The sequence below is a fragment of the Oncorhynchus mykiss genome, chromosome 15, assembly GCF_057628025.1.
Source record: "Oncorhynchus mykiss isolate SJ-2025 chromosome 15, ASM5762802v1, whole genome shotgun sequence".
Taxonomy (NCBI): domain Eukaryota; kingdom Metazoa; phylum Chordata; class Actinopteri; order Salmoniformes; family Salmonidae; genus Oncorhynchus; species Oncorhynchus mykiss.
The window spans coordinates 48,471,943-48,499,863 of NC_143036.1; the positions used below are offsets into that span (position 1 = coordinate 48,471,943).

At 42.9% G+C, this 27,921-nt stretch overlaps 1 protein-coding gene and 1 pseudogene across 5 annotated transcripts in view; one reads left to right on the forward strand and one right to left on the reverse strand.

The window, feature by feature from the left end:
* Positions 1-27,921, forward strand: part of LOC110490132 (transcription initiation factor TFIID subunit 6) — a 65,693-nt gene that overhangs the window by 20,077 nt on the left and 17,695 nt on the right. For all 5 annotated transcript variants that reach the window (XR_016486716.1, XR_016486715.1, XM_021563326.3 and 2 more), the window contains exons 2-8: positions 2,314-2,474; positions 2,669-2,755; positions 4,600-4,753; positions 5,126-5,182; positions 6,650-6,766; positions 9,440-9,561; positions 19,221-19,298. Coding sequence is in view for 3 of the 5 variants with exons in the window: in XM_021563326.3 (XP_021419001.3) it covers positions 2,319-2,474; positions 2,669-2,755; positions 4,600-4,753; positions 5,126-5,182; positions 6,650-6,766; positions 9,440-9,561; positions 19,221-19,298 (771 nt within the window). In the remaining 2 variants the exon portion in view is untranslated. The remainder of the gene's footprint in view (positions 1-2,313; positions 2,475-2,668; positions 2,756-4,599; positions 4,754-5,125; positions 5,183-6,649; positions 6,767-9,439; positions 9,562-19,220; positions 19,299-27,921) is intronic.
* LOC149978072 (uncharacterized) lies at positions 25,212-26,704 on the reverse strand (annotated as a pseudogene).

The window sequence follows — 27,921 nt, forward strand, 5'->3', positions numbered from 1 at the left end:
CAGAGCACCTTCTTCCACATGTTTGGTGTGTCTCCCAGGTGGCTTGTGGCAAATTTTAAACAACACTTTTTATGGATATCTTTAAGAAATGGCTTTCTTCTTGCCCCTCTTCCATAAAGGCCAGATTTGTGCAATATACGACTGATTGTTGTCCTATGGACAGAGTCTCCCACCTCAGCTGTAGATCTCTGCAGTTCATCCAGAGTGATCATGGGCCTCTTGGCTGCATCTCTGATCAGTCTTCTCCTTGTATGAGCTGAAAGTTTAGAGGGACGGCCAGGGCTTGGTAGATTTGCAGTGGTCTGATACTCCTTCCATTTCAATATTATCGCTTGCACAGTGCTCCTTGGGATGTTTAAAGCTTGGGAAATCTTATCCAAATCCAGCTTTAAACTTCTTCACAACAGTATCTCGGACCTGCCTGGTGTGTTCCTTGTTCTTCATGATGCTCTCTGCACTTTTAACGGACCTCTGAGACTATCACAGTGCAGGTGCATTTATACGGAGACTTGATTACACACAGGTGGATTGTATTTATCATCATTAGTCATTTAGGTCAACATTGGATCATTCAGAGATCCTCACTGAACTTCTGGAGAGAGTTTGCTGCACTGAAAGTAAAGGGGCTGAATAATTTTGCACGCCCAATTTTTCAGTTTTTGGTTTGTTAAAAAAGTTTGAAATATCCAATAAATGTCGTTCCACTTCATGATTGTGTCCCACTTGTTGATTCTACACCAAAAAATACAGTTTTATATCTTAGCCTGAAATATCTTAGCCTATCTATAGCCTGAAATGTGGCAAAAGGTCGCAAAGTTCAAAGGGGCCAAATACTTTCGCAAGGCACTGTATATAGAAACACAACCAATTGTTGGTCATATAAATTTGGTTAAAAGTTATGGGAAAATCATGAAATTCCATCTGTCAAAATGTGTATGAACCCTGTTACTAGCATTTGCGCCTAAATATTTTTTTGTGTGACCTGACCTGGAATTTTAATTTAGGAGCACCAGTGAACCTAGAAAAAAAAAGCTTTAGTACCTCAAAATGTTTCATTGGGCTCCTAAATGTCTTTGTGTGCATCTACATTTTTCAACTTAGGCACACACACATTCTCATTGTTAAAAAAAAGAAGTAAACTCTAAGGTGACGTTGCGTTCTAGTGCATCCTTCGCCCTTAAGGTCATGAATGTCCTACAGGTAACATCATGCATCCTTCGCCCTTAAGGTCATGAATGTCCTACAGGTAACATCATGCATCCTTCGCCCTTAAGGTCATGAATGTCCTACAGGTAACATCATGCATCCTTCGCCCTTAAGGTCATGAATGTCCTACAGGTAACATCATGCATCCTTCGCCCTTAAGGTCATGATTGTCCTACAGGTAACATCATGCATCCTTCGCCCTTAAGGTCATGAATGTCCTACAGGTAACATCATGCATCCTTCGCCCTTAAGGTCATGATTGTCCTACAGGTAACATCATGCATCCTTCGCCCTTAAGGTCATGATTGTCCTACAGGTAACATCATGCATCCTTCGCCCTTAAGGTCATGAATGTCCTACAGGTCTCTAGCTTTTGAGCTTTTTCCCTTTTTGCAGCCTCTGTTTGCTTCTGAGGAGCAGCGGCTGTTCTATGTCCGGTACGAGCGTTACACATGTACATTGAGCATTTCTAAGCAGCGTCTCTCCCACTGGATTGTGGAGGCTATTTCTCTGGCATATGACAGCAGAAGGCAGGAATGACCTAACGGTGTACACGACGCGTACACTGTACTTACGGCTGGAGAGGGAGAGGGTCATTAGGCAGTGTGTAGATTGTGCAATACCTGGGTACCGCACATTTTCCTGTTGGGTTGTAACTCTGGGTAAACTGCTGTGGACCATTTCATTTGCCGTCGTCATTTGCCATTTGTCGACTTGGGCGTGATTTTGTATCCCCATAGCTGTTTTGAACCGAGTTGATCGACTAAAAGGGAACGTACAGATGACTATAACTACTGTTTACTGAAGGAGGGAAACAACGTACAACACCTGTTCGGCCCGCACCGCCCAGTTCTGGACTCGGTGAAGCTCAGTACAGAATTGAAGGAATTAATCCGGGCTTCGGGTTATCACCTGTGGAAGGCGGCCTTATCAGGCGTGATTCTAATGTTCTTCATTAGAGGGCGCAATCATGCAAACTCCCCATAACTGTGTTTTACCTCGTTTCCTTTCTTCAGGAAACAGTAGTTATAGTCATAAGTAACTGTACATTTTCTTTCAGCTTGACATCCCTCCTTATTGACCTCTGCGCTATCTCTTATCCAACAGCCACCATGGCTGAGGAGCGGAGGCCGAAGCAGTGCACTGTGGTTCTGCCCACGGAGTCAATGAAGGCCATGGCAGAGTCCATAGGAGTGGGGCAGCTACAGGAGGAGAGCTGTGCCGCCCTGAGCGAGGAGGTCAGCTACAGAATAAAGGACATCGCCCAGGTAAGAACAGGGCCGTGTTCCGTAGGGCACACCGTAGCAAAATGATTTGCAGCAGAGAATGATAAATCTTATTGGACGACTCACTCTGACATGTCGCACCTCAGTTCATATCAATACCAATGATCACCGGGTAATTGTGTTATGAAATGTCATCCTTCGCTCATATTTTCTGTTTCCCCCCCTTTGTCTTCCAGGACGCGTTGAAGTTTATGCACCATGGAAAGAGATGTAAACTGACGACCAGCGACATAGATCATGCTCTTAAACTGAAGAATGTAGAGGTGAGGGGGACTATACTACGCCATCATGGAGAAATGGTTCTTTCTATGGAGAACTTTTCGCAGGACCTCAATGAAATATAGTATATAGGCTATTGAAAGGAACATTTCAGGTTTCATTTGCATAAGCAGACTTGTGAATTTAATGATATCAATCAATTGGTGGTATACTGTGCCTTTGGAAAACATTCAGACCCCCTTGACTTTTCCCAAATTTTGTTACGTTACAGCCTTATTCTAAAATGGATTTAAAAAATTCTCAGCAATCTACACACAATACCCCATAATGCGAAAAGTTTTTTTTAAAAGTTTTTGCAAAAAACAATAACAGGTCACGTATTTACATAAGTATTCAGACACTTTGCTATGAGACACGTAATTGAGGTCAGGTGCATCTTGTTTCCATTGATCATCCTTGAGATCTTTCTACAACTTGATTGGAGTCCACCTGTGGTAAATTCAATTGTTTGACATGATTTGGAAAGGCACACATCTGTCTATATAAGGTTCCACAGTTGACAGTGCATGTCAAAGCAAAAATCAGGCCATGAGGTCGAAGGAATTGTCTGTAGAGCTCCGAGAGAGGATTGTGTCGAAGCACAGATCTGGGGAAGGGTACCAAAAAAGGTATTCAGCATTGAAGGTCCCCAAGAACACAGTGGCCTCCATCAATCTTAAATGGAAAAAGTTTGGAACCACCAAGACTCTTCCTAGAGCTGGCTGCCCGGCCAAACTGAGCAATCGGAGGAGAAGGGCCTTGGTCAGGGATTGTCACTCTGACAGAGCTCTAGAGTTCCTCTGTGGAGATGGGACAATCTTCTAGAAGGACAACTATCTCTGCAGAACTCCACCAATCAGGCCTTTATGGTAGAGTGGCCAGATGGAAGCCACTCCTGAGTAAAAGGCACATGACAGCCCTCTTGGAGTTTGCCAAAAGGCACCTAAAGACCATGAGAAACAAGATTATTTAGTCTGATGAAACCAAGATTGAACTCTTTGGCCTGAATGCCAAGTGTCACGTCTGGGAGAAACCCGGCACCATCCCTACGGTGAAGCATGGTGGTGGCAGCATCATGCCGTGGAAATGTTTTTCAGGGACTGGGAGACTAGTCAGGATCAAGGCAAAGATGAACGGAGCAAAGTACAGAGAGATCCTTGATGAAAACCTGCTCCAGAGCACTCAGGAACTCCGACTGGGGCGAAGGTTCAGCTTCCAACAGGACAACAACCTTAAGCACACAGCCAAGACAACGCAGGAGTGGCTTCGGGACAAGTCTCTGAATGTACTTGAGTGGCCCAGCCAGAGCCCGGACTTGAACCCGATCGAATATCTCTGGAGAGACCTGAAAAAAGCTGTGCAGTGACGCTCCCCATCCAACCTGACAGAGCTTGATAGGATCTGCAGAGAAGAATGGATGAAAATCTTCAAATACGTGTGTGCCAAGCTTGTAGTATCATACCCAAGAAGACTCAAGGCTGTAATTGCTGCCAAAGGTGCTTGAACAAAGTACTGAGTAAAGAGTTTGAATACTTACGTAAATGTGATATTTCATATATATCTTACATTAATAAAAACCTGTTTTTGCTTTGTTTTTATGGGGTATTGTGTGTAGATTGAGGGAGTAAAAACAATTACATCAATTTTAGAATACATTTTTAACCTAACAAAATGTGGGAAAAGTCACGGGGTCTGAATACTTTCCGAAGGCACTGTAGATATTGATGGAAGTCACTACACTAGTACATGCACCATTTCAGTTTGTCTGTATCTATCCAGCCATCACAATATTAGTCATCCCAGTGCTTGGGTTCATAGCGGCCTCCTCTCTGTCCTCTCTCCTCCACAGCCTCTCTATGGCTTCCAGTCGCAGGAATTCATCCCGTTCCGCTTCGCCAGTGGAGGAGGGAGAGAGCTTCACTTCTACGAGGAGAAGGAGGTAGACCTCAGTGACATCATCAACACACCCCTCCCTAGAGTCCCCCTTGACGTTTCGCTCAAAGGTATTATTATAGTTTGGTTATTTTTTTTTTTTTGGGGGGGGGGCGTGTTGTGTTGATTGGAGTTGTATTGATTCCTCCTCAAGTCCTCTGCACCCTAACCTGTGTGTGTTTAGAGGGGCGAGGGGTGCTCTGGGCTCAGTAGGTGGAGGAGGTGGTGCTCATGGCGTCCTCGCTAAGCCGAGTTGTGTTTACAAAAACACAACTAATAGATATATCTCTCTCTCTATCTTAAACTATTTCAAAGGTAAAGGTGTTGATTGCATTGAGTAAGTAGATTCACATGTATTGTGTTATCTACACGTCCTATGACAGTTTTTTATTTAGTTGATTATACAAGCTCTTGTACCTCCTCTCTTGTTTTCTGTTCCTCAGCTCACTGGTTCAGTATTGAAGGTGTCCAGCCTGCGATACCAGAGAACCCACCCCCAGGTGAGACGTCTGTCTGTGTTTGTCTATGTCCGTCTTTCTCTATCATCTACTTGAGAAAAGCAGCATAATTCTTAAAACAACCACATTTGCAGTATGTGTATGTTTACACTGTGTATACAGTGCCTTTGGAAAGTATTCAGACCCCTTGACTTTTTCCACTTTTTGTTAAATTACAGCCTTATTCTAAAATGGATTAAATAATAGATCAAAAAAATCCTCGGCAATCTACACACAATACTCCATAATGAAAAGTGAAAAGTTTTTTTTTTTTTTGCAAATGTATTACCAATAAAAAACAGAAATACCCTATTTACATAAGTATTCAGACCCATTTGAAATTGAGCTCAGGTGCATCCTGTTTTCATTGATCATCCTTGAGATGTTTCTACAACTTGGAGTCCACCTGTGGTACATTCAATTGATTGGACATGATTTGGAAAGGGACACACCCTTCTATATAAGGTCCCACCGTTGACAGTGCATGTCAGAGCAAAAACCAAGCCATGAGGTCGAAGGAATTGTCCGGAATTCTCCGGATTATGTCGAAGCACAGATCTGGGGAAGGATACCAAAAAATGTCTTCAGCATTGAAGGTCCCCAAGAACACAGTGGTCTCCATCATTCTTAAATGGACAAAGTTTGGAACCACAAAGACTCTTCCTAAGCTGGACGCCTGGCCAAATAATGGGAATAATGGGAAAAAAATCCCAAATACTGGTGTGCCAAGCTTGTAGCGTCATACCCAAGAAGACTCAAGGCTGTAATCGCTGCCAAAGGAGCCTGAACAAAGGCCTGAGTAAAAAGTCTGAATAGTTTGTCATTATGGGGTATTGTGTTTAGATTGAGGGAACAAAACCATTTAATCCATTTTAGAATAAGGCTGTAATGTAACAAAATATGGAAAAAGTGAAGGGGTCTGAATACTTTCTGAATGCACTGTATGCACCAGCAGCATACCACCCTGCATACCACTGCTGGCTTGCTTCTGAAGCTGAGCATGGTTGGTCCTGGTCAGTCCCCGGATGGGAGACCAGATGCTGCTGGTGGTGTTGGAGGGCCAGTAGGAGGCACTCTTTCCTCTGGTCTAAAAAAAATATATATATATATATATCCCAATGCCCCGGGGCAGTGATTGGGGACACTGCTCTGTGTAGGTTGCCGTCTTTCGGATGGGACGTTAAACGGGTGTCCTGACTCTGAGGTCATTAAAGATCCCATGGCACTTATCGTTAGAGTAGGGGTGTTAACCCTGGTGTCCTGGCTAAATTCCCAATCTGGCCCTCAAACTATCACGGTCACCTAATAATCCCCAGTTTACAATTGGCTCATTCATCCCCCTCCTCTCCCCTATAACTATTCCCCAGGTCGTTGCTGTAAATGAGAACATGTTCTCAGTCAACTTACCTGATAAAATAACGGATAAATAAAAAATACCATCACCCTTCTGTCCCCTTCTCTTTCCCTCAGCCCCCAAAGAGCAGCAGAAGACTGAATCTACTGAGCCACTCAAAGCCGTCAAGCCTGGTCAGGAGGAGGAGGGCGCCATCCAGAAGGGCCAGGGAGCTACATCTGCAGAGGCTAAAGGTCAGTGTATTCTCTGTTTGTAATGTCTACTGTCTGTCTGTACTGTCTGTGTGTCGGTACTATATGCCATCTTAAAATTGTACGTGTACAAGTAGAGTTGGATTATTTGCTCTAAAATGTTAAATAGATATTTATAAAATGTTATGTATGGGACAAAACAAACCACATCAATGACATTCAAGATATTCTTCAGTATTAAACCCATTCTTCAAGTGGCAATCAGCATTTTAAACAATAACAAAGTGTGCTCCCCTTATGGTTAGGTGATGTGAACCTTTGTCCTATCGTGATTATGTACTCATAAAGCATTGTGATATATACGATGGTATCGCACCCTATTGGCCAACCTCAAACATAAAAATAATAATACAAAAACACAGTTGGGCTGAAACCACCGTTAGGCTATAGTACGAAATTGTATGCTACATCTGGAATAATCATGATGAAAGATGATGTTGTTGAAAGCTTGCCTGAGGCTAAGTACAGACAAATCTTTTCTAATATTCCTTTCTGGTGGGTGGCTTCATTATAGAATGTGTGTGTGTGTTGCGCAACTGATGAGGAACGGGCTGTCTTACTGTAAGTGAATTAAGTTATAAATCATGGACTGGATAGAAGCAAATTCTACCGTTTTCAGAACTGCATAATAATTGCTTTGACTCATCCTACTCTCTTAATAGGCTGTTTCTTCGGTCTCTCATAAAGCTGTGTTTGAGAATAGCCTAAAGACTTCGACTTTCATTCTCGTTCTTTTTGAAAGCGGCAACTTTAGGGCAACTGTATTAGAATATTTGGGAAATAGGCTACTATTCACAACTTGAATTTGTCTTAAAGCTTGTATGATAGACCTAGTAGGAGGATAGGTTATTGGCCATTTGGTTTTCAACCTCAAATGGAGGGATTTGTCCACCTCTCACGGATCATTTATTTTTTTATAAGCTTAAACCAGATTGTTCTGTACGCCATTGATATTATTTGTTCTCCCTCATTATTAGTCCCCTGGCTACCGTACGTTTTTAGGCTATTCAAAAACTTTTTGAGATGGACTCCAGCCACCCTAGTCATAGACTGCACAGCAAGCGGTACTGGAGCGCCAAGTCTAGGTCCAAAAGACTTCTTAACAGCTTCTACCCCCAAGCCGTAAGACTCCTGAACATCTAATCAAATGGCTACCCAGACTATTTGCATTGCCCCCCCCCCCTTTCTTTTATGCTGCTGCTACTCTCTGTTTATTATCTATGCATAGTCACTAACTCTACCTACATGTACATATTACCTCTACTAACCGGTGCCCCCACACATTGACTCTGTACCAGTACCCCCTGTATTGTTATTTTACTGCTTTTCTTTAATTATTTGTTACTGTTATTATTTACTTAACCAACAATGCAGTTAAGAAAAATTTGGCGCATGTGACAAATAAAATTTGATGCATGACCATCTAAGATATCAACATTTTAACCATGTTTTGAGGCTATTATATAGTGTTTTATTTTTTTAATTTACTTTGGCGTAAAGTAATGGTTTTTCCATTCGTTTTGAGATTGGACTTTAGCTTTAGCACATAGGGTGCACCGATAGTCAGTATGTGTTACATCTGTGCTGGTTGCCATCTCGTTAGTGGGAAGGTGTTTCACCTGTGCTGGCCCAGGTGCTATTTAAGAGTGGCTGGCCAAGTGCTCCAGTGGTTTTAATAGATGCAGAGGGTTAACACCTTTAGTTGGCTCGCCCTATTTTGATTTCCAGACCAACAATCCTTTAACCGATTTCCCTGATTTAATTTTGTTCGACCTTTTTGGTTTGCTTCCTGGTGTAGGTTTTTATTTTGTTTGCCTCTTCCTGGGCAAATTTAATGTGCGCTCAAGGTGGGTGTCTTTTAAATTGCTAGTCAACTTTCAGTGGACACTATTGTGAATTTTTCAGTACATATGTGGCAATTATTTATTTCAGAAGGAGACAGAAAAACTAGTGCACTCTATATGTGCTCTAGGTCATTGGACACCATTAGACATGCACCTGTCTGGGGTGTAGACACGACTGGTTATTCCTGTAACTGTGTTATGGCCTACTATGTACTGTTGCTATGGTTACACATCTCGGGTCTTTTCCAGAACAAGGGTGTCCCTTTCAGAGGAGTTAGCAGGATGACATGTATGGTTATTCCCGTAGAGTGCCAAGGTCTATGGTCCTACATGCATGAACCTGGCTTAAGGCGAGTGCAGGTCTATTTCTGTGGCTCTATGGGTTCCATGCCCTAATATGAAGGCAATATGATAACGGTGGCTAAATGCCAGAGGGGATGAGCCGTTAAGAGGAGTTACTATGAGTGTGACGTAAGGAGGACAAATGTATAATTAGTCTGTGCCAAGACTGGAAGGCACTTGTATTCATGAACCAGCTCGGCTTTCGTTATGAAGTAATAAAAAGTCTGTTTGAACTCACAGGCTCCGGTATTTGTGAAATATGATTGACCGAATATTTCCACGACAACACTGCCATGCATTTATAAGTTATATTCTTCAAGAATAAATAGGTACATATCATTCATTTATAAGCCCAACAATTGATGTAGCAGCTGCAGATAGCCCCATTAAGGAAAAGCAATTCCTATTTAATAAACATTTGTTTGCATCTCTCTCTCTTTCCCTGTGTTTTTCTGCCCCCCATTCCCAGGAAAGAAGGATGGTCTGATGAGGATGAAGCCCCGCAGTACTCACGAGCTCTCAGTGGAACAGCAGCTCTACTACAAGGAGATCACGGAGGCCTGCGTCGGGTCCTGTGAGGCCAAGAGAGCTGTGAGTCAACTGTTTATCAAGTGTGCATTTGTGTGTGTGTATGTGCGCATGCATGTAAGAAAGAGTTGTGTGGTTGTGTCTCCTCCAAAATGATTGGCACACTTGAAAAGATGAGCAAAAGACTGTGAAAAACAATACAAAACAGTGGGGCAAAAAAGTATTTAGTCAGCCACCAATTGTGCAAGTTCTCCCACTTAAAAAGATGAGAGAGGCCTGTAATTTTCATCATAGGTACACTTCAACTATGACAGACAAAATGAGAAAATAAAATCCAGAAAATCACATTGTAGGATTTTTTATGAATTCATTTGCAAATTATGGTGGAAAATAAGTATTTGGTCAATAACAAAAGTTTATCTCAATACTTTGTTATATACCCTTTGTTGGCAATGACAGAGGTCAAACGCTTTCTGTAAGTCTTCACAAGGTCTTCACACACTGTTGCTGGTATTTTGGCCCATTCCTCCATGCAGATCTCCTCTAGAGCAGTGATGTTTTGAGGCTGTTGCTGGGCAACAGGGACTTTCAACTCCCTCCAAAGTTTTTCTATGGGGTTGAGATCTGGAGACTGGCTAGGCCACTCCAGGACCTTGAAATGCTTCTTACGAAGCCACTCCTTCGTTGCCCTTTGCAAGTTTTCCTTACTTACAAAGCATGTCAAATTTTTATCATAGGTACACTTCAACTGTGAGAGACGGAATCTAAAACAAAATTCCAGAAAATCACATTGTATGATTTTTAACTAATTAATTTGCATTTTATTGCATGACATAAGTATTTGATACATCAGAAAAACAGAACTTCATATTTGGTATAGAAACCTTTGTTTGCAATTACAGAGATCATACGTTAAATCAGCCGATTAACCGGTATCGGCTTTTTTGGTCCTACAATCATCGGTATCGGCGTTGAAAAATCATAATTGGTCGACCTCTAATTCCTACCACTGCTGTGTCGTCTGCAAACTTGATGATTGAGTTGGAGGCGTGCATGGCCACACAGTCATGGGTGAACAGGGAGTAGTGTTGAGGATCAGCGGGGTGGAGATGTTGTTACCTACCCTCACCACCTGGGGGCTACAAAGGAAGGAAGTCCAGGACCCAGTTGCACAGAGCGGGGTCGAGACCCAGAGCTTGATGACGAGTTTGGAGGGTACTATGATGTTAAATGCTGAGCTGTAGTCGATGAACAGCATTCTCACGCTGAGGTCTGTCCAACGCTGGTCCGACCAAGCTGACTCCACACTCCAAGACTGCTTCCATCACGTGGACTGGGACATGTTTCGTATTGCGTCAGATAACAATATTGACCAATACGCTGATTCGGTGTGCGAGTTCATTAGAACGTGCGTTGAAGATGTCATTCCCATAGCAACGATTAAAACATTCCCTAACCAGAAACCGTGGGTTGATGGCAGCATTCGTGTGAAACTGAAAGCGCGAACCACTGCTTTTAATCAGGGCAAGGTGACTGGTAACATGACCGAATACAAACAGTGCAGCTATTCCCTCCGCAAGGCTATCAAACAAGCTAAGGGTCAGTACAGAGACAAAGTAGAATCTCAATTCAACGGCTCAGACACAAGAGGCATGTGGCAGGGTCTACAGTCAATCACGGACTACAAGAAGAAATCCAGCCCAGTCACGGACCAGGATGTCCTGCTCCCAGGCAGACTAAATAACTTTTTTGCCCGCTTTGAGGACAATACAGTGCCACTGACACGGCCTTCAACGAAAACATGCGGACTCTCCTTCACTGCATCCGAGGTGAGTAAGACATTTAAACGTGTTAACCCTCGCAAGGCTGCAGGCCCAGACGGCATCCCCAGCCGCCCCCTCAGAGCATGTGCAGACCAGCTGGCCGGTGTGTTTACGGACATATTCAATCAATCCCTATACCAGTCTGCTGTTCCCACATGCTTCAAGAGAGCCACCATTGTTCCTGTTCCCAAGAAAGCTAAGGTAACTGAGCTAAACGACTACCGCCCCGTAACACTCACTTCCGTCATCATGAAGTGCTTTGAGAGACTAGTCAAGGACCATATCACCTCCACCCTACCCGACACCCTAGACCCACTCCAATTTGCTTACCACAGGTCCACAGGCAATGCAATCTCAACCACACTGCACACTGCCCTAACCCATCTGGACAAGAGGAATACCTATGTGAGAATGCTGTTCATCGACTACAGCTCGGCATTCAACACCATAGTACCCTCCAAGCTCGTCATCAAGCTCGAGACCCTGGGTCTCGACCCGCCCTGTGCAACTGGGTACTGGACTTCCTGACGGGCCGCCCCCAGGTGGTGAGGGTAGGCAACAACATCTCCACCCCGCTGATCCTCAACACTGGGGCCCCACAAGGGTGCATTCTGAGCCCTCTCCTGTACTCCCTGTTCACCCACGACTGCGTGGCCACGCACGCCACCAACTCAATCATCAAGTTTGCGGACGACACAACAGTGGTAGGCTTGATTACCAACAACGACGAGACGGCCTACAGGGAGGAGGTGAGGGCCCTAGGAGTGTGGTGTCAGGAAAATAACCTCACACTCAACGTCAACAAAACTAAGGAGATGATTGTGGACTTCAGGAAACAGCAGAGGGAACACCCCCCTATCCACATCGATGGAACAGTAGTGGAGAAGGTAGCAAGTTTTAAGTTCCTCGGCATACACATCACAGACAAACTGAATTGGTCCACTCACACAGACAGCATCGTGAAGAAGGCGCAGCAGCGCCTCTTCAACCTCAGGAGGCTGAAGAAATTCGGTTTGTCACCAAAAGCACTCACAAACTTCTACAGATGCACAATCGAGAGCATCCTGGCGGGCTGTATCACCGCCTGGTACGGCAACTGCTCCGCCCACAACCGAAAGGCCCTCCAGAGGGTAGTGAGGTCTGCACAACGCATCACCGGGGGCAAACTACCTGCCCTCCTGGACACCTACACCACCCGATGTTACAGGAAGGCCATAAAGATCATCAAGGACATCAACCACCCGAGCCACTGCCTGTTCACCCCACTATCATCCAGAAGGCGAGGTCAGTACAGGTGCATCAAAGCTGGGACCGAGACTGAAAAACAGCTTCTATCTCAAGGCCATCAGACTGTTAAACAGCCACCACTAACATTGAGTGGCTGCTGCCAACACACTGACACTGACACTGACTCAACTCCAGCCACTTTAATAATGGGAATTGATAGGAAATGATGTAAATAAATCACTAGCCACTTTAAACAATGCTACCTTATATAATGTTACTTACCCTACATTATTCATCTCATATGCATATGTATATACTGTACTCTATCATCGACTGCATCCTTATGTATTACATGTATCACTAGCCATTTTAACTATGCCACTTTGTTTACATACTCACCTCATGTATATACTGATACTCGATACCATCTACTGTATCCTGCCTATGCTGCTCTGTACCATCACTCATTCATATATCCTTATGTACATATTCTTTATCCCCTTACACTGTGTATAAGACAGTAGTTTTGGTATTGTTAGTTAGATTACTTGTTGGTTATTACTGCATTGTCGGAACTAGAAGCACAAGCATTTCGCTACACTCGCATTAACATCTGCTAACCATGTGTATGTGACAAATAAAATTTGATTTTGATTTGATTTGGTATTCCTCTTGTCCAGATGTGTTAGGGCAGTGTGATTGCGATTGCGTCGTCTGTGAACCTATTGGGGGGGTAAGCTAATTGGAGTGGGTCTAGGGTGTCAGGTAGGGTGGAGGTGATATGGTCATTGACTAGTCTCTCAAAGCACTTCATGATGACGGAAGTGAGTGCTACGGGGCGGTAGTCGTTTAGCTCAGTTACCTTAGCTTTCTTGGGAACAGGAACAATGGTGGCCCTCTTGAAGCATGTGGGAACAGCAGACTGGGATAAGGATTGATTGAATATGTCCGTAAACACACCAGCCAGCTGGTCTGCACATGCTCTGAGGACGCGGCTAGGGATTCCGTCTGGGCCGGCAGCCTTGTGAGGGTTAATCACGTTTAAATGTTTTACTCACGTTCGCTGCAGTGAAGGAGAGCTCGCAGGTTTTGGTAGCGGGCCGTGTCGGTGGCACTGTATCTTCCTCAAGGCGAGCAAAGAAGTTGTTTAGTTTGTCTGGGAGAACGACATTGTGGTCCGTGACAGTGCTGGTTTTCTTTTTGTGGTCCGTGATTGACTGTAGACCCTGCCACATACCTCTCGTGTCTGAGCCGTTGAATTACAACTCCACTTTGTCTCTAAACTGACGCTTAGTTTGTTTGATTGCCTTGCGGAGGAAATAGCTACACTGTTTGTATTCAGTCATGTTTCCGGTCGCCTTGCCCTGATTAAAATCACTGGTTCGCGCTTTCAGTTTTGCACGAATGCTGCCATCAATCCACGGTTTCTGGTTGGGGAAGGTTTTAATAGTCGCTGTGGGTCCAACATCACCGATGCACTTGCTAATAAACTCGCTCACCGAATCAGCGTATTCATCAATGTTATTGTCCGACGCTATGCGGAACATATCCCAGTCCACGTGATTGAAGCAATCTTGAAGCATGGAATCCGATTGGTCGGACCAGCATTGAACAGACCTGAGTACGGGCGTTTCCTGTTTTAGTTTCTATCTATAGGCTGGGAGCAACAAAATGGAGACATAACATTTTCCAAAAGGAGGGCGGGGGAGGGCTTTGTATGCGTCGCAGAAGTTAGAATAACAATGATCCAGGGTTTTGCCAGCCCGTGTCGCGCATTCTATATGCTGATACAATTTAGGGAGCCTTGTTTTCAGATTAGCCTTGTTAAAATCCCCATCTACAATAAATGCAGCCTCAGGATATGTGGTTTCCAGTTTACATAGAGTCCAATGAAGTACTTTCAGGGCCGTCGATGTGTCTGCTTGGGGGGGATATACACGACTGTGATTATAATCAAAGAGAATTCTCTTGGTAGATAATGCGATCGGCATTTGATTGTAAGGAATTCTAGGTCAGGTGAATAAAAGGACTTGAGTTCCTGTAAGTTGTTATGATCACACCACGTCTCGTTAATCATAAGGCATACACCCCCGCCCTTCTTCTTACAAGAGAGATGCGTGAAGAAACCAGGTGGCTGTACCGACTCTGATAATGCATCCCGAGTGAGCCATGTTTCCGTGAAACAAAGAACGTTACAGTGTTGTCATTTCACTTGTCAGTTTGTCCACTTTAATGGTGAAATATCCATTGAAATTATTGGCTAAATCCAAAGGTTTTGTTATAAATGACCCATTAACTTCAATGGAGATTAATTTGGTTTTCTGCCCATAATATCATTTAAGGTGCTCCAAAGTATTTTCCCATTGTTTTTATAATTTGTTTTGTTTTGGTCATATAATTACTTTAGTCTCAGTTTCAAAATGTACAGGATTTCAACCAATCAGCTGAGTGAGCAGCCTGACTTTTTTTTTGTTGCATAAATTCTATTTTTCATAAAAATGTTAAATGCATCATTGAACCAGGTGGCTCTAACAGTTCTCAGTTAGTTCCTTAACAGGTGCGTGTTTTTTAAAAATTGTCAAGAATAATTTTACAAAATTTTCAAGTGCTGCATCTGGATTCTCCTCCTTATACACATCAGACCAACATACGGTGCATTCGGAAAGTATTCAGACTCCTTCACTTTTTCCACATTTTGTTACGTTACAGCCTTATTCTAAAATGGATTGAATTAAAACATGTCATCAATCTACAGACAATACCCCATAATGACAAAATGAAAACAGGTTTTTAGAAATATTTGCAAATGTTATAAAAAATTCAAAACAGAAATACTTTATTTACATAAGTATTCAGACCCTTTCGCTATGAGACCGGAAACTGAGCTCCGCTGTGCCCTGTTTCCGTTGATCGTCCTTGAGATGTTTCTACAACTTGGTTGGAGACCACCTTGGCAAAATGTAATTGATTGGATATGATTTGGAAAGGCACACACCTATCTATTGTTATGTTCTAATTCCCAGAGTAAAAACTCTACGGACATTATGAAAGCATAACCAAGTTTATTCTTCCCAGAGGATCAATACAGCTGCATTAGACAAAAACATTTTCACACAAGAACTGATATTTAACCCTTCCTCATAGGCTGAGTCTCCTCCTACACATCTGTACAGACATTGTATCTTTACTACTAGTGATATGGGCCATAAACTTGTATTTCTCCCTTAAGGTGACCTGACCTGACATCAACCCACCTCCATCACTAATTCATGGCCCTCTCCCCTTATCAATGCCTGCCACATGTAATCGCTTCCCTAAACTCAACACATTCCAATCTTGGTTGCACACACTATATACCTTCCTCCTTTAACACTTAACTTCTGGTGTAGACCCTCTAAACCTCAGCACGCCATCAGTGACATGAGTAAGTATATTTCATATTCTCAGAACCCAACACTATATAAGGTCCCACAGTTAACAGTGCATGTCAGAGCAAAAACCAAGCCATGAGATGGAAGGAATTGTCTGTAGAGCTCAGAGACAGGATTGTGTCTCAGCACAGATCTAGGGAAGGCTCCCAAAATTGAAGGTCCCCAAGAGCAAAGTGTCTTCCATGATTCTTAAATGGAAGAAGTTTCGAACCACCAAGACTCCTCCTAGAGCTGGCCGCAGGCCAAACTGAGGAATCAGGGGAGAAGGTCCTTGGTCTGGGATGTGACCAAGAATCTGATGGTCACTCTGACAGAGCTCTAGAGATCCTCTGTGGAGATGGGAGAACATTTCAGAAGGACAACCATCTTTGCAGCACTCCACCAATCAGGCCTTTTATAGTAGAGTAGCCAGACGGAAGCCACTCCTCTGCAAAAGGCACATGACAGCCTGCTTGGAGATTGCCAAAAGGCACCTAAAGACTCAGACATGAGAAAGTAGATTCTCTGGTCTGATGAAAAGATTATTGAACTCTTTGGCATGGAGGAAATCTGGCACCATCCCTAAGGTGGATATGTTTTTCAGCGGCAGGGACTGGGAGACTAGTCAGGATCGAGGCAAAGATGAACGGAGCAAAGTGCAGAGGGATCCTTAATGAAAACCGGCTCCAGAGTACTCAGGAACTCAGACTGGGGCGAAGGTTCACCTTCCAACAGGACAATGACCCTAAGCACACAGCCATAACAATGCAGGAGTAAAGGGTGTGCCAAGCTTGTAGCGTCATACCCAATGAAGACTTGAGGCTGTAATCGCTGTCAAAGGTGCTTCAACAAAGTACTGAGTAAAGGGTCTGAATACTTATGTAAATGTGATATATCCTTCTTTTTTTTTTAAATACATTTGCTAAATGTTCTAAAAACCACGTTTTTCCTTGTAATTATGGGGTATTGTGTATAGGTTGTTGAGGGGAAAAAACAAGCAATTGAATCCATTTTAGATTAAGGATGTAACGTATCAAAATGTGGGAAAAGTGAAGAGGTCTGAATACTTTCCGAATTTACTGTGCATTTTTTAAATCTTCAACGGAAGAGTCCTGGCCTCCATCATTCTTAAATGGAAGAGGTTTGGAACCACCAAGACTCTTCCTAGAACTGGCTGCCCGGCCAGACTGAGCAGGGTGGTGACCAAGAACCCAATGGTCACTCTGACAGAGCTCTTTTTTTTAAGATGTAAAAAATGCACAGGGCTTTTGGAAGGTATACAGACCCATTCACTTTTTTTTATCCTTGTATTCCTACTGCTGTATCATCAAAGGTGCTTTCAAAGAGAGTCTCAGAAATTGCTAATATATCCTACGATTTAGCAAATTACTAATCTCATGAATTTTGTTTCTGAGGCTACATATATGAGCTAACTTTAACCGTTTCCTGGGTAGCTTATATAAAACTGAACTCATAATGATAATAGGTTGTATTTAAAAAATATATTTCTGATTATAACAGTGGAATTAGTGGATTTTTGAGCAGGGTGCGCTATTATTTGTGCCACTTCTACCGAGGCGGCAGGTAGCCTAGTGGTTAGAGCATTGGGCCAGTAACCGAATCCCTGAGCAAACAAGGTAAAAATCTGTTGTTCTGCCCCTGAACAAGGCAGTTAACCCACTGCTCCCCGGTAGGCCTTGTAAATAAGAATTTGTTCTTACCTGACTTGCCTAGTTAAATAAAGATTAAAGGTTTTGTTGATGGTGGTGAAAAACGCTGCCTCAGGCCCCATTCCAGAATCTCCCATATGTGATTGAGACACACACACACGCACCCTTTATGCTCCTTTGAGACCACTCTTTCAAAGTCACTGCGTTCTCTTCTAGCCATGGTAGCCTAAATAATGGCCAACTGGGCATTTGTATGTCCCTGAGCATGATAGGATGTTCATTTCTTAACCACACCTGTGTGGAATCACCTACTTTTAATATACACTGAGTGTACAAAACTTTAGGGACATTCCATGACAGACTGACCAGGTGAAAGCTATGATACGTTATTGATGTCACCTGTTAAATCCATTTCAATCAGTGTGGATGAAGGGCAGGAGAGAGATTAAATCATTATTTTTAAGCCTTGAGAGAATTGAGACATGGATTGTATATGTGTGCCATTCAGAGGGTGAATGGGCAAGACAAAAGATTCACGTGCCTTTGAACGGGGTATGGTAGTAGGTGCCAGGTACACCGGTTTGAGTGTCAAACTGCAATCCTGCTGGGTTTTTCATGGTCAACAGTTTCCTGTGTGTCTCAAGAATAGTCCACCACCCAAAGGACATCCAGCCAACTTCACACAACTGTGAGAAGCGTTGGAGTCAAAATAGGCCAGCATCCCTGTGTAATGTTTTCAACACCTTGTAGTCCATCTCAGTATTAGGAAGGTGTTCCTAATGTTTTGTACTCTGTGTCCCTCATTTGCACTAGTGTTTCATTTATTTTAGCAGTTACCTGTTATGTACACTACCGTTCAAACGTTTGGGGTCACTTAGAAATGTCCTTGTTTTTGAAATAACATCAAATTGATCATAAATACAGTGTAGACATTGTTAATGTTGTAAATGGCAGATTTTTATTGGAATATCTACATAGGCGTACAGAGGCCCATTATCAGCAACCATCACTCCTGTGTTCCAATGGCACGTTGTGTTAGCTAATCCAAGTTTATAATTTTAAATCAGTTTTGCTGATTAAAGAAGCAATAAAACTGTCCGGTTTTAGACTAGTTGAGTATCTGGAGCATCAGCATTTGTGGGTTCGATTACGTGCTCAAAATGGCCAGAAACAAAGAACTTTCTTCTGAAACTCGTCAGTCTATTCTTGTTCTGAGAAATGAAGGCTATTCCATGCGAGAAATTGCCAAGAAACTGAAGATCTCGTACGAAGCTGCGTACTACTCCTCTCCTAGGCAGAGTTGCAAAGAGAAAGTCTTATCTCAGACTGGCCAATAAAAAGAAAAGATTAAGATGGGCAAAAGAACTCCGACAGAGGAACTCTGCCTAGATGGCCAGCATCCCGGAGTTGCCTCTTCACTGTTGACGTTGAGACTGGTGTTTTGCGGGTACTATTTAATCAAGCTGCCAGTTGATTACAAACTAGACACTCTAACCCAAACTTTTGAACGGCAGTGTGTGTGCGTGTGTGGTTTTCTTATTTTCGCATCATGTCATGTCTCTGACCCAGTATGTGTCTCTTCTCTCCTTCAGGAGGCCCTACAGAGTATCGCCACAGACCCCGGGCTCTACCAGATGCTTCCCAGATTCAGCACTTTTATTTCTGAAGGGGTGAGCTGTTTTTCCTGTCAATTACTCTCACCCAGGGCTCTAAAGTGCAACCAATTTGGTCGCATATGAAACAAAGTATTTAGCTGTGCAACCAGGAGTTTTATTTTGGGAACACTTTTGCGACTAGGAGAAAAATAGGAGAAAAATTCTTTGTAATTATTATTACGTGATTAACTTCTTAGCGCACCCATCCCGTTAGCGGGATAATTTTCGTCAGCAACTGCTGAACAGCGCCACAGTCAAATAATATTACTAAAAAATATTCATATTCATAAAATCACAAGTGCAATATTGCAAAACACAGTTTAGCCTTTTGTTAATCCACCTGTCGTCTCAGATTTAGAAATGTTGCTTTACAGCGAAAGCAATCCAAGCGTTTGTAAGTTTATCCATAGCATAACATAACATTATGTACATCAAGCAGCTAGGTCACGAAAAGCAATCAAAATAATCGTTTACCTTTGATCTTCGGATGTTTTCACTCACGTGACTCCCAGTTACACAACAAATGTTCCTTTTGTTCCATAAAGATTATTTTTATACCCAAAATACCTTTTTGTCACGTTATGTTCAGAAATCCACAGGAAAGAGCAGTCACGACAACGCAGACGAAAGTTCCAAATAATATCCATAATGTCCACAGAAACATGTCAAATGTTTTTTATAATCAACCCTCAGGCTGTTTTTAAAATATATATTCGATAATATATCAACCGGGTGTGTAGGTTTTTCAATAACACCGGGAGGAACAATGGCCGCTTTACTCTGTAGCGCAAAACTCACTCTGAGAGCCCCCACCTATCCACGCAATGTGATCTTTCACGCTCATTTTTTCAAAATAAAAGCCTGAAACTATGTCTAAAGACTGTTGACACCTTAGGGAAGCCATAGAAAAAGGAATCTGGTTGATATCCCTTTAAGTGGAGGATAGGCATGCATAGGAACAGAGAGGTTTCAAAATAAGAGGCACTTCCTGATTGGATTTTCCTCAGGTTTTCACCTGCAATATCAGTTCTGTTATACTCACAGACAATATTTTTACAGTTTTGGAAACTTTAGTGTTCTCTATCCTAATCTGACAATAATATGAATATTCTAGTTTATGGGGCTGAGAAATAGGCAGTTTCAAATGGGTACGTTTTTTAGCCAAAACGAAAATACTGCCCCCTACACGCAAAAGGTTAAACTAATCATGTAAATATAATTAACTAGGATGTCGGGGCACCACGGAAAATCTTCATATTACAAAGTTATAATTTTCCCGAATATAACTCTTCAGATATTTTAATATCTGATCAATTAGTCTTCTATTAATGAATTATTCTTTACCTCACATCAGTCTCATTCCAAACGGCCTAGAATTCTTGGTTATCTGCACGAACTCAGCATAACCTACAGTGTGGAGAACACGTATTTGATACACTGCCGATTTTGCAGGTTTTCCTACTTACAAAGCATGTAGAGGTCTGTCATTTTTATCATAGGTACACTTCAACTGTGAGGGACGGAATCTAAAACAAAAATCCAGAAAATCACATTGTATGATTTTTAAGTAATTAATTTGCATTTTATTGCATGACATAAGTTTTTGATACATCAGAAAAGCTGAACTTAATATTTGGCAATTACTGAGATCATACGTTTCCTGTAGTTCTTAACCAGGTTTGCACACACTGCATCAGGGATTTTCTATTGGGTTCAGGTCTGGAGACTGGCTAGTCCACTCCAGGACCTTGAGTTGCTTCTTACGGAGCCACTCCTTACACCTGGCTGTGTGTTTCGGGTAGTTGACATGCTGGAAGACCCAGCCACGACCCATCTTCAATGCTCTTACTGAGGGAAGGAGGTTTTGGCCAAGATCTTGCGATACATGGCTCCATCCATCCTGTCCCCTTTGCAGAAAATAATCTCCAAAGAATGATGTTTCCACCTCCATGCTTCATGGTTGGGATGGTGTTCTTGGGGTTGTACTCATCCTTCTTCTTCCTCCAAACACAGAGAGTGGAGTTTAGACCAAAAAGCTCTATTTTTGTCTCATCAGACCACATGACCTTCTCCCATTCCTGCTCTGGATCATCCAGATGGTCATTGGCAAACTTCAGATGGGCCTGGACATGTGCTGGCTTGAGCAGGGGGACCTTGCCTGCGCTGCAGGAATTTAATCCATGACGGCGTACTGTGTTACTAATGGTTTTATTTGAGACTGTGGTCCCAGCTCTCTTCAGGTCATTGACCAGGTCCTGTTGTGTAGTTCTGGGCTGATCCCTCACCTTCCTAATGATCATTGATGCCCCACGAGGTGAGATCTTGCATGGAGCCCCAGACCAAGGTAGATTGACCGTCATCTTGAACTTCTTCCATTTTCTAATAATTGCAGTTGTTGACTTCTCACCAAACTGCTTGCCTATTGTCCTGTAGCCCATCCCAGCCTTGTGTAGGTCTACAATTCTATCCCTGATGTCCTTACACAGCTCTCTGGTCTTGGCCATTGTAGAGAGGTTGGAGTCTGTTTGATTGAGCGTGTGGACAGGTGTCTTTTATACAGGTAACGAGTTCAAACGGGTACAGTTAATACAGGTAATGAGTGGAGAACAGGAGGGCTTCTTAAAGAAAAACTAACAGGTCTGTGAGAGCTGGAATTCTTACTGGTTGGTAGGTGATCAAATACTTATGTCATGCAATAAAATGCAAATTGATTACTTAAAAATCATACAATGTGATTTTCTGGATTTTTGTTTTAGATTCCGTCTCTCACAGTTGAAGTGTACCTACAGTGCCTTGCGAAAGTATTCGGCCCCCTTGAACTTTGCAACCTTTTGCCACATTTCAGGCTTCAAACATAAAAATATAAAACTGTATTTTTTTGTGAAGAATCAACAACAAGTGGGACACAATCATGAAGTGGAACGACATTTATTGGATATTTCAAACTTTTTTAACAAATCAAAAACTGAAAAATTGGGCGTGCAAAATTATTCAGCCCCTTTACTTTCAGTGCAGCAAACTCTCTCCAGAAGTTCAGTGAGGATCTCTGAATGATCCAATGTTGACCTAAATGACTAATGAGGATAAATACAATCCACCTGTGTGTAATCAAGTCTCCGTATAAATGCACCTGCACTGTGATAGTCTCAGAGGTCCGTTAAAAGTGCAGAGAGCATCATGAAGAACAAGGAACACACCAGGCAGGTCCGAGATACTGTTGTGAAGAAGTTTAAAGCCGGATTTGGATACAAAAAGATTTCCCAAGCTTTAAACATCCCAAGGAGCACTGTGCAAGCGATAATATTGAAATGGAAGGAGTATCAGACCACTGCAAATCTACCAAGACCTGGCCGTCCCTCTAAACTTTCAGCTCATACAAGGAGAAGACTGATCAGAGATGCAGCCAAGAGGCCCATGATCACTCTGGATGAACTGCAGAGATCTACAGCTGAGGTGGGAGACTCTGTCCATAGGACAACAATCAGTCGAATATTGCACAAATCTGGCCTTTATGGAAGAGTGGCAAGAAGAAAGCCATTTCTTAAAGATATCCATAAAAAGTGTCGTTTAAAGTTTGCCACAAGCCACCTGGGAGACACACCAAACATGTGGAAGAAGGTGCTCTGGTCAGATGAAACCAAAATTGAACTTTTTGGCAACAATGCAAAACGTTATGTTTGGCGTAAAAGCAACACAGCTGAACACACCATCCCCACTGTCAAACATGGTGGTGGCAGCATCATGGTTTGGGCTTGCTTTTCTTCAGCAGGGACAGGGAAGATGGTTAAAATTGATGGGAAGATGGATGGAGCCAAATACAGGACCATTCTGGAAGAAAACCTGATGGAGTCTGCAAAAGACCTGAGACTGGGACGGAGATTTGTCTTCCAACAAGACAATGATCCAAAACATAAAGCAAAATCTACAATGGAATGGTTCAAAAATAAACATATCCAGGTGTTAGAATGGCCAAGTCAAAGTCCAGACCTGAATCCAATCGAGAATCTGTGGAAAGAACTGAAAACTGCTGTCACATGCTCTCCATCCAACCTCACTGAGCTCGAGCTGTTTTGCAAGGAGGAATGGGAAAAAATTTCAGTCTCTCGATGTGCAAAACTGATAGAGACATACCCCAAGCGACTTACAGCTGTAATCGCAGCAAAAGGTGGCGCTACAAAGTATTAACTTAAGGGGGCTGAATAATTTTGTACGCCCAATTTTTCAGTTTTTGATTTGTTAAAAAGGTTTGAAATATCCAATAAATGTCGTTCCACTTCATGATTGTGTCCCACTTGTTGTTGATTCTTCACAAAAAAATACAGTTTTATATCTTTATGTTTGAAGCCTGAAATGTGGCAAAAGGTCGCAAAGTTCAAGGGGGCCGAATACTTTCGCAAGGCACTGTATGATAAAAATTACAGACCTCAACATGCTTTGTAAGTGGGAAAACCTGCAAAATCGGCAGTGTATCAAATACTTGTTCTCCCCACTGTATATAAATAGGCCCATGTGAACCCTGATATTGAGGGTGCGCCATGCGGCTGTGCCTTATGGAGAAAGGGGGTACGCCATGCGGCCGTGCCTAACGGGGAAAGGGGGCGATGGAGCCGGTCGGGCACAACCCAGGCGACATGGAGATGTGGGAATCCGAGCTCGGGCGAGAGCCAAAGCCACCCTCCTGGCCCTGAACCCCTTGCCGAGGGAAGGGAGAAGCGGAGGGCGTGGGCCCCCTACCCTACCTAGTCCTAAGAGAGTCATAGATACTCCCGCCGTTTACCCGTGCTTCATTGGTCTGTTTTGCTTGATGGCCCTCCAATCTGCACTTGTTAGATGTCCCTCCGACCTGCAACCGTTTTCTACAGTTATGTGTTCCCTTTCTTGTAGTGTATCTTATTTGGGCTTATAGATAGAGTCAATCCTTCATCAGTTGAACCGCAATATGTTGGCTAAAGTGATTTTAATTAATGAATTTGAACGTTTTTAATATTGTGATAGTGAAGAGCAAAATTCCTCTCAAGAGAATTAAACATTACAGTTACACCAACTAGTAGGCTAATCACACAATTGTACAAAATGGTAAGACAACTGGTGAAGAAAGTTACCCCTCTAAACACACATTTCTTTACCGGAATCTCTAAATGGAAATACTGGCAGATCCATAAAATGTCCTTTGACAGTAGTAGATCTATTTACATTTAGAGGATTCTAAATTAATATCTAAGGTGCTTTTATACAATTATAATGCAGGGTTTAAAAAAAAATGTTTTAAAAGGTTTATGTTTATTAAGTAGTCTTGCTTGTCTCAGCAGCGCGAAACGGTGCTGAAATAGTTGACCACACGCGGGTAGTCTATTGCTTGTTGGGGGGGATTTTCACACGGTAGCCAGGCTATTAAACTAGTTGTTGGATAACAGATCAGAACTCCTTAACACGCGTTACTGTATGTGTTTCGATATTCTCTCGCTCTCACACACTTGCTGTCTTGACCTCTAAATGCTCTGCTATGAAAAGCCAACTGACATTTACACTGTACACTCCCTACACTCTAAAAAGAAAAGGTTCCTGGAGTATCCTATAGGGGATCTTCAAATTGAAACTGTTGTGGAACTCTTATAAGTTCTTCGATGAACCCTTGAAAAAGGTTATTCAAAGAACCCCTTATAATGGTTCCTTGAAGAACCTTTTGGGGTTCATTTTTTTAACTCCCTGTCCACCCTCCCTAAATAATAATAACAATATTGACAATTATTGATTTAAATAATTCATTGTTTATTTAGTGGCACCACAAATGTGAATTAATATTTACCAAACAATTTACCAAACAAAACACATTACACAATTGCACCATTTCTACAGAGATGTCAGACCATAATAAATAAAACATTTACTTTGTATAGTGCTTTTCATTACAATTTCCAGCAAGATTATTCAAGCAATCGACTCACTGATGGTTGAAGATGATGGCCGATCGGCAAAGGCCATCTGGAATCTGTTGGCATCACGGAACAACATCAACATCGCTCTAATCACAGTGAGAAGACAGTTGAAGGAACTTGAGGGGACTTATGGAAAGGCTCTGTAAGACATATTTTATATAAACTCAGCAAAAAAATGAACATCCTCTCACTGTCAACTGAGTTTATTTTCAGCAAATTTAACATGTGTAAATATTTGTATGAACATAACAAGATTCCACAACTGAAACATAAACTGAACAAGTTCCACAGACATGTGACTAACAGAAATTGAATACTGTGTCCCTGAACAAAGGGGGGGTCAAAATCAAAAGTAACAGTCCGTATCTGGTGTGGCCACCAGCTGCATTAAGTACTGCAATGTAGCTCCTCCTCATGGACTGCACTAGATTTGCCAGTTCTTGCTGTGAGATGTTACCCCACTCTTCCACCAAGGCACCTGCAAGTTTCCAGACATTTCTGGGGGGAATGGCCCTAACCCTCACCCTCCGATCCAACAGGTCCCAGACGTGCTCAATGGGATTTAGATCCGGGCTCTTTGCTGGCCATGGCAGAACACTGACATTCCTGTCTTGCAGGAAATCACGCACAGAACGAGCAGTATGGCTGTTGGCATTGTCATGCATTTCAGGATGAGCCTGCAGGAAGGGTACCACATGAGGGAGGAGGATGTCTTCCCTGTAACGCACAGCATTGAGATTGCCTGCAATGACAACAAGGTCAATCCGATGATGCTGTGACAAACCGCCCCAGACCGTGACGGACCCTCCGCCTACAAATAGACCCCGCTCCAGAGCACAGGACTCGATGTAATGCTCATTCCTTCAACGATAAACGCTAATCCGACCATCACCCTTGGTGAAACAAAACCGCAACTTGTCAGTGAAGATCACTTTTTGCCAGTCCTGTCTGGTCCGGCGACGGTGGGTTTGTGCCCATAGGCGACGTTGTTGCTGGTGATGTCTGGTGAGGACCTGCCTAACAACAGGCCTACAAGCCCTTAGTCCAGCCTCTTTCAACCTATTGCGGATAGTCCGAGCACTGATGGAGGGATTGTGGGTTCCTGGTGTAACTCGGGCAGTTGTTGTTGCCATCCTGTACCTGTCCCGCAGGTGTGATGTTCGGATGTACCGATCCTGTGCAGGTGTTGTTACACGTGGTCTGCCACTGCGAGGACGATCAGCTGTCCGTCCTGTCTCCCTGTAGCGCTGTCTTAGGTGTCTCAGTACGGACATTGCAATTTATTGCCCTGGCCACATCTGCAGTCCTCATGCCTCCTTGCAGCATGCCTAAGGCACGTTCACACAGATGAGCAGGGACCCTGGGCATCTTTCTTTTGGTGTTTTTCAGAGTCAGTAGAAAGGCCTCTTTAGTGTCCTAAGTTTTCATAACTGTGACCTTAATTGCCTACTGTCTGTAAGCTGTTAGTGTCTTAACGACCATTCCACAGGTGCATGGTCATTAATTGTTTATGGTTCATTGAACAAGGATGGGAACCCTTTACAATGAAGATCTGTGAAGTTATTTGGATTTTTACAAATGATCTTTGAAAGACAGGATCCTGAAAAGGGGACTTCTTTTTTTGCTGAGTTTATATATTTATTTATTATTTAACCTTTATTTAACTAGGCAGGTCAGTTCAGAACAAATTCTTATTTACAATGACGGCCTACCCCTGCAAAACCCAAATGACACTGGGCCAATTGTGCGCTGCCCTGTGGGACTCCCAATCGCGTCCGGATGTGATACAGCCTGCAATCGAACCAGGGACTGTAGTGATGCCTCTTGCACCGAGATGCAGTGCCTTAGACCGCTGCGGCACGCGGGAACCATAACCAATATACAGTGCCTTGCGAAAGTATTCGGCCCCCTTGAACTTTGCGACCTTTTGCCACATTTCAGGCTTCAAACATAAAGATATAAAACTGTATTTTTTTGTGAAGAATCAACAACAAGTGGGACACAATCATGAAGTGGAACGACATTTATTGGATATTTCAAACTTTTTTAACAAATCAAAAACTGAAGAATTGGGCGTGCAAAATTATTCAGCCCCTTTACTTTCAGTGCAGCAAACTCTCTCCAGAAGTTCAGTGAGGATCTCTGAATGATCCAATGTTGACCTAAATGACTACTGATGATAAAGACAATCCAACTGTGTGTAATCAAGTCTCTGTATAAATGCACCTGCACTGTGATAGTCTCAGAGGTCCGTCAAAAGCGCAGAGAGCATCATGAAGAACAAGGAACACACCAGGCAGGTCCGAGATACTGTTGTGAAGAAGTTTAAAGCCGGATTTGGATACAAAAAGATTTCCCAAGCTTTAAACATCCCAAGGAGCACTGTGCAAGCGATAATATTGAAATGGAAGGAGTATCAGACCACTGCAAATCTACCAAGACCTGGCCGTCCCTCTAAACTTTCAGCTCATACAAGGAGAAGACTGATCAGAGATGCAGCCAAGAGGCCCATGATCACTCTACATAAACTGCAGAGATCTACAGCTGAGGTGAGAGACTCTGTCCATAGGACAACAATCAGTCGTATATTGCACAAATCTGACCTTTATGGAAGAGTGGCAAGAAGAAAGCCATTTCTTAAAGATATCCATAAAAAGTGTTGTTTAAAGTTTGCCACAAGCCACCTGGGAGACACACCAAAC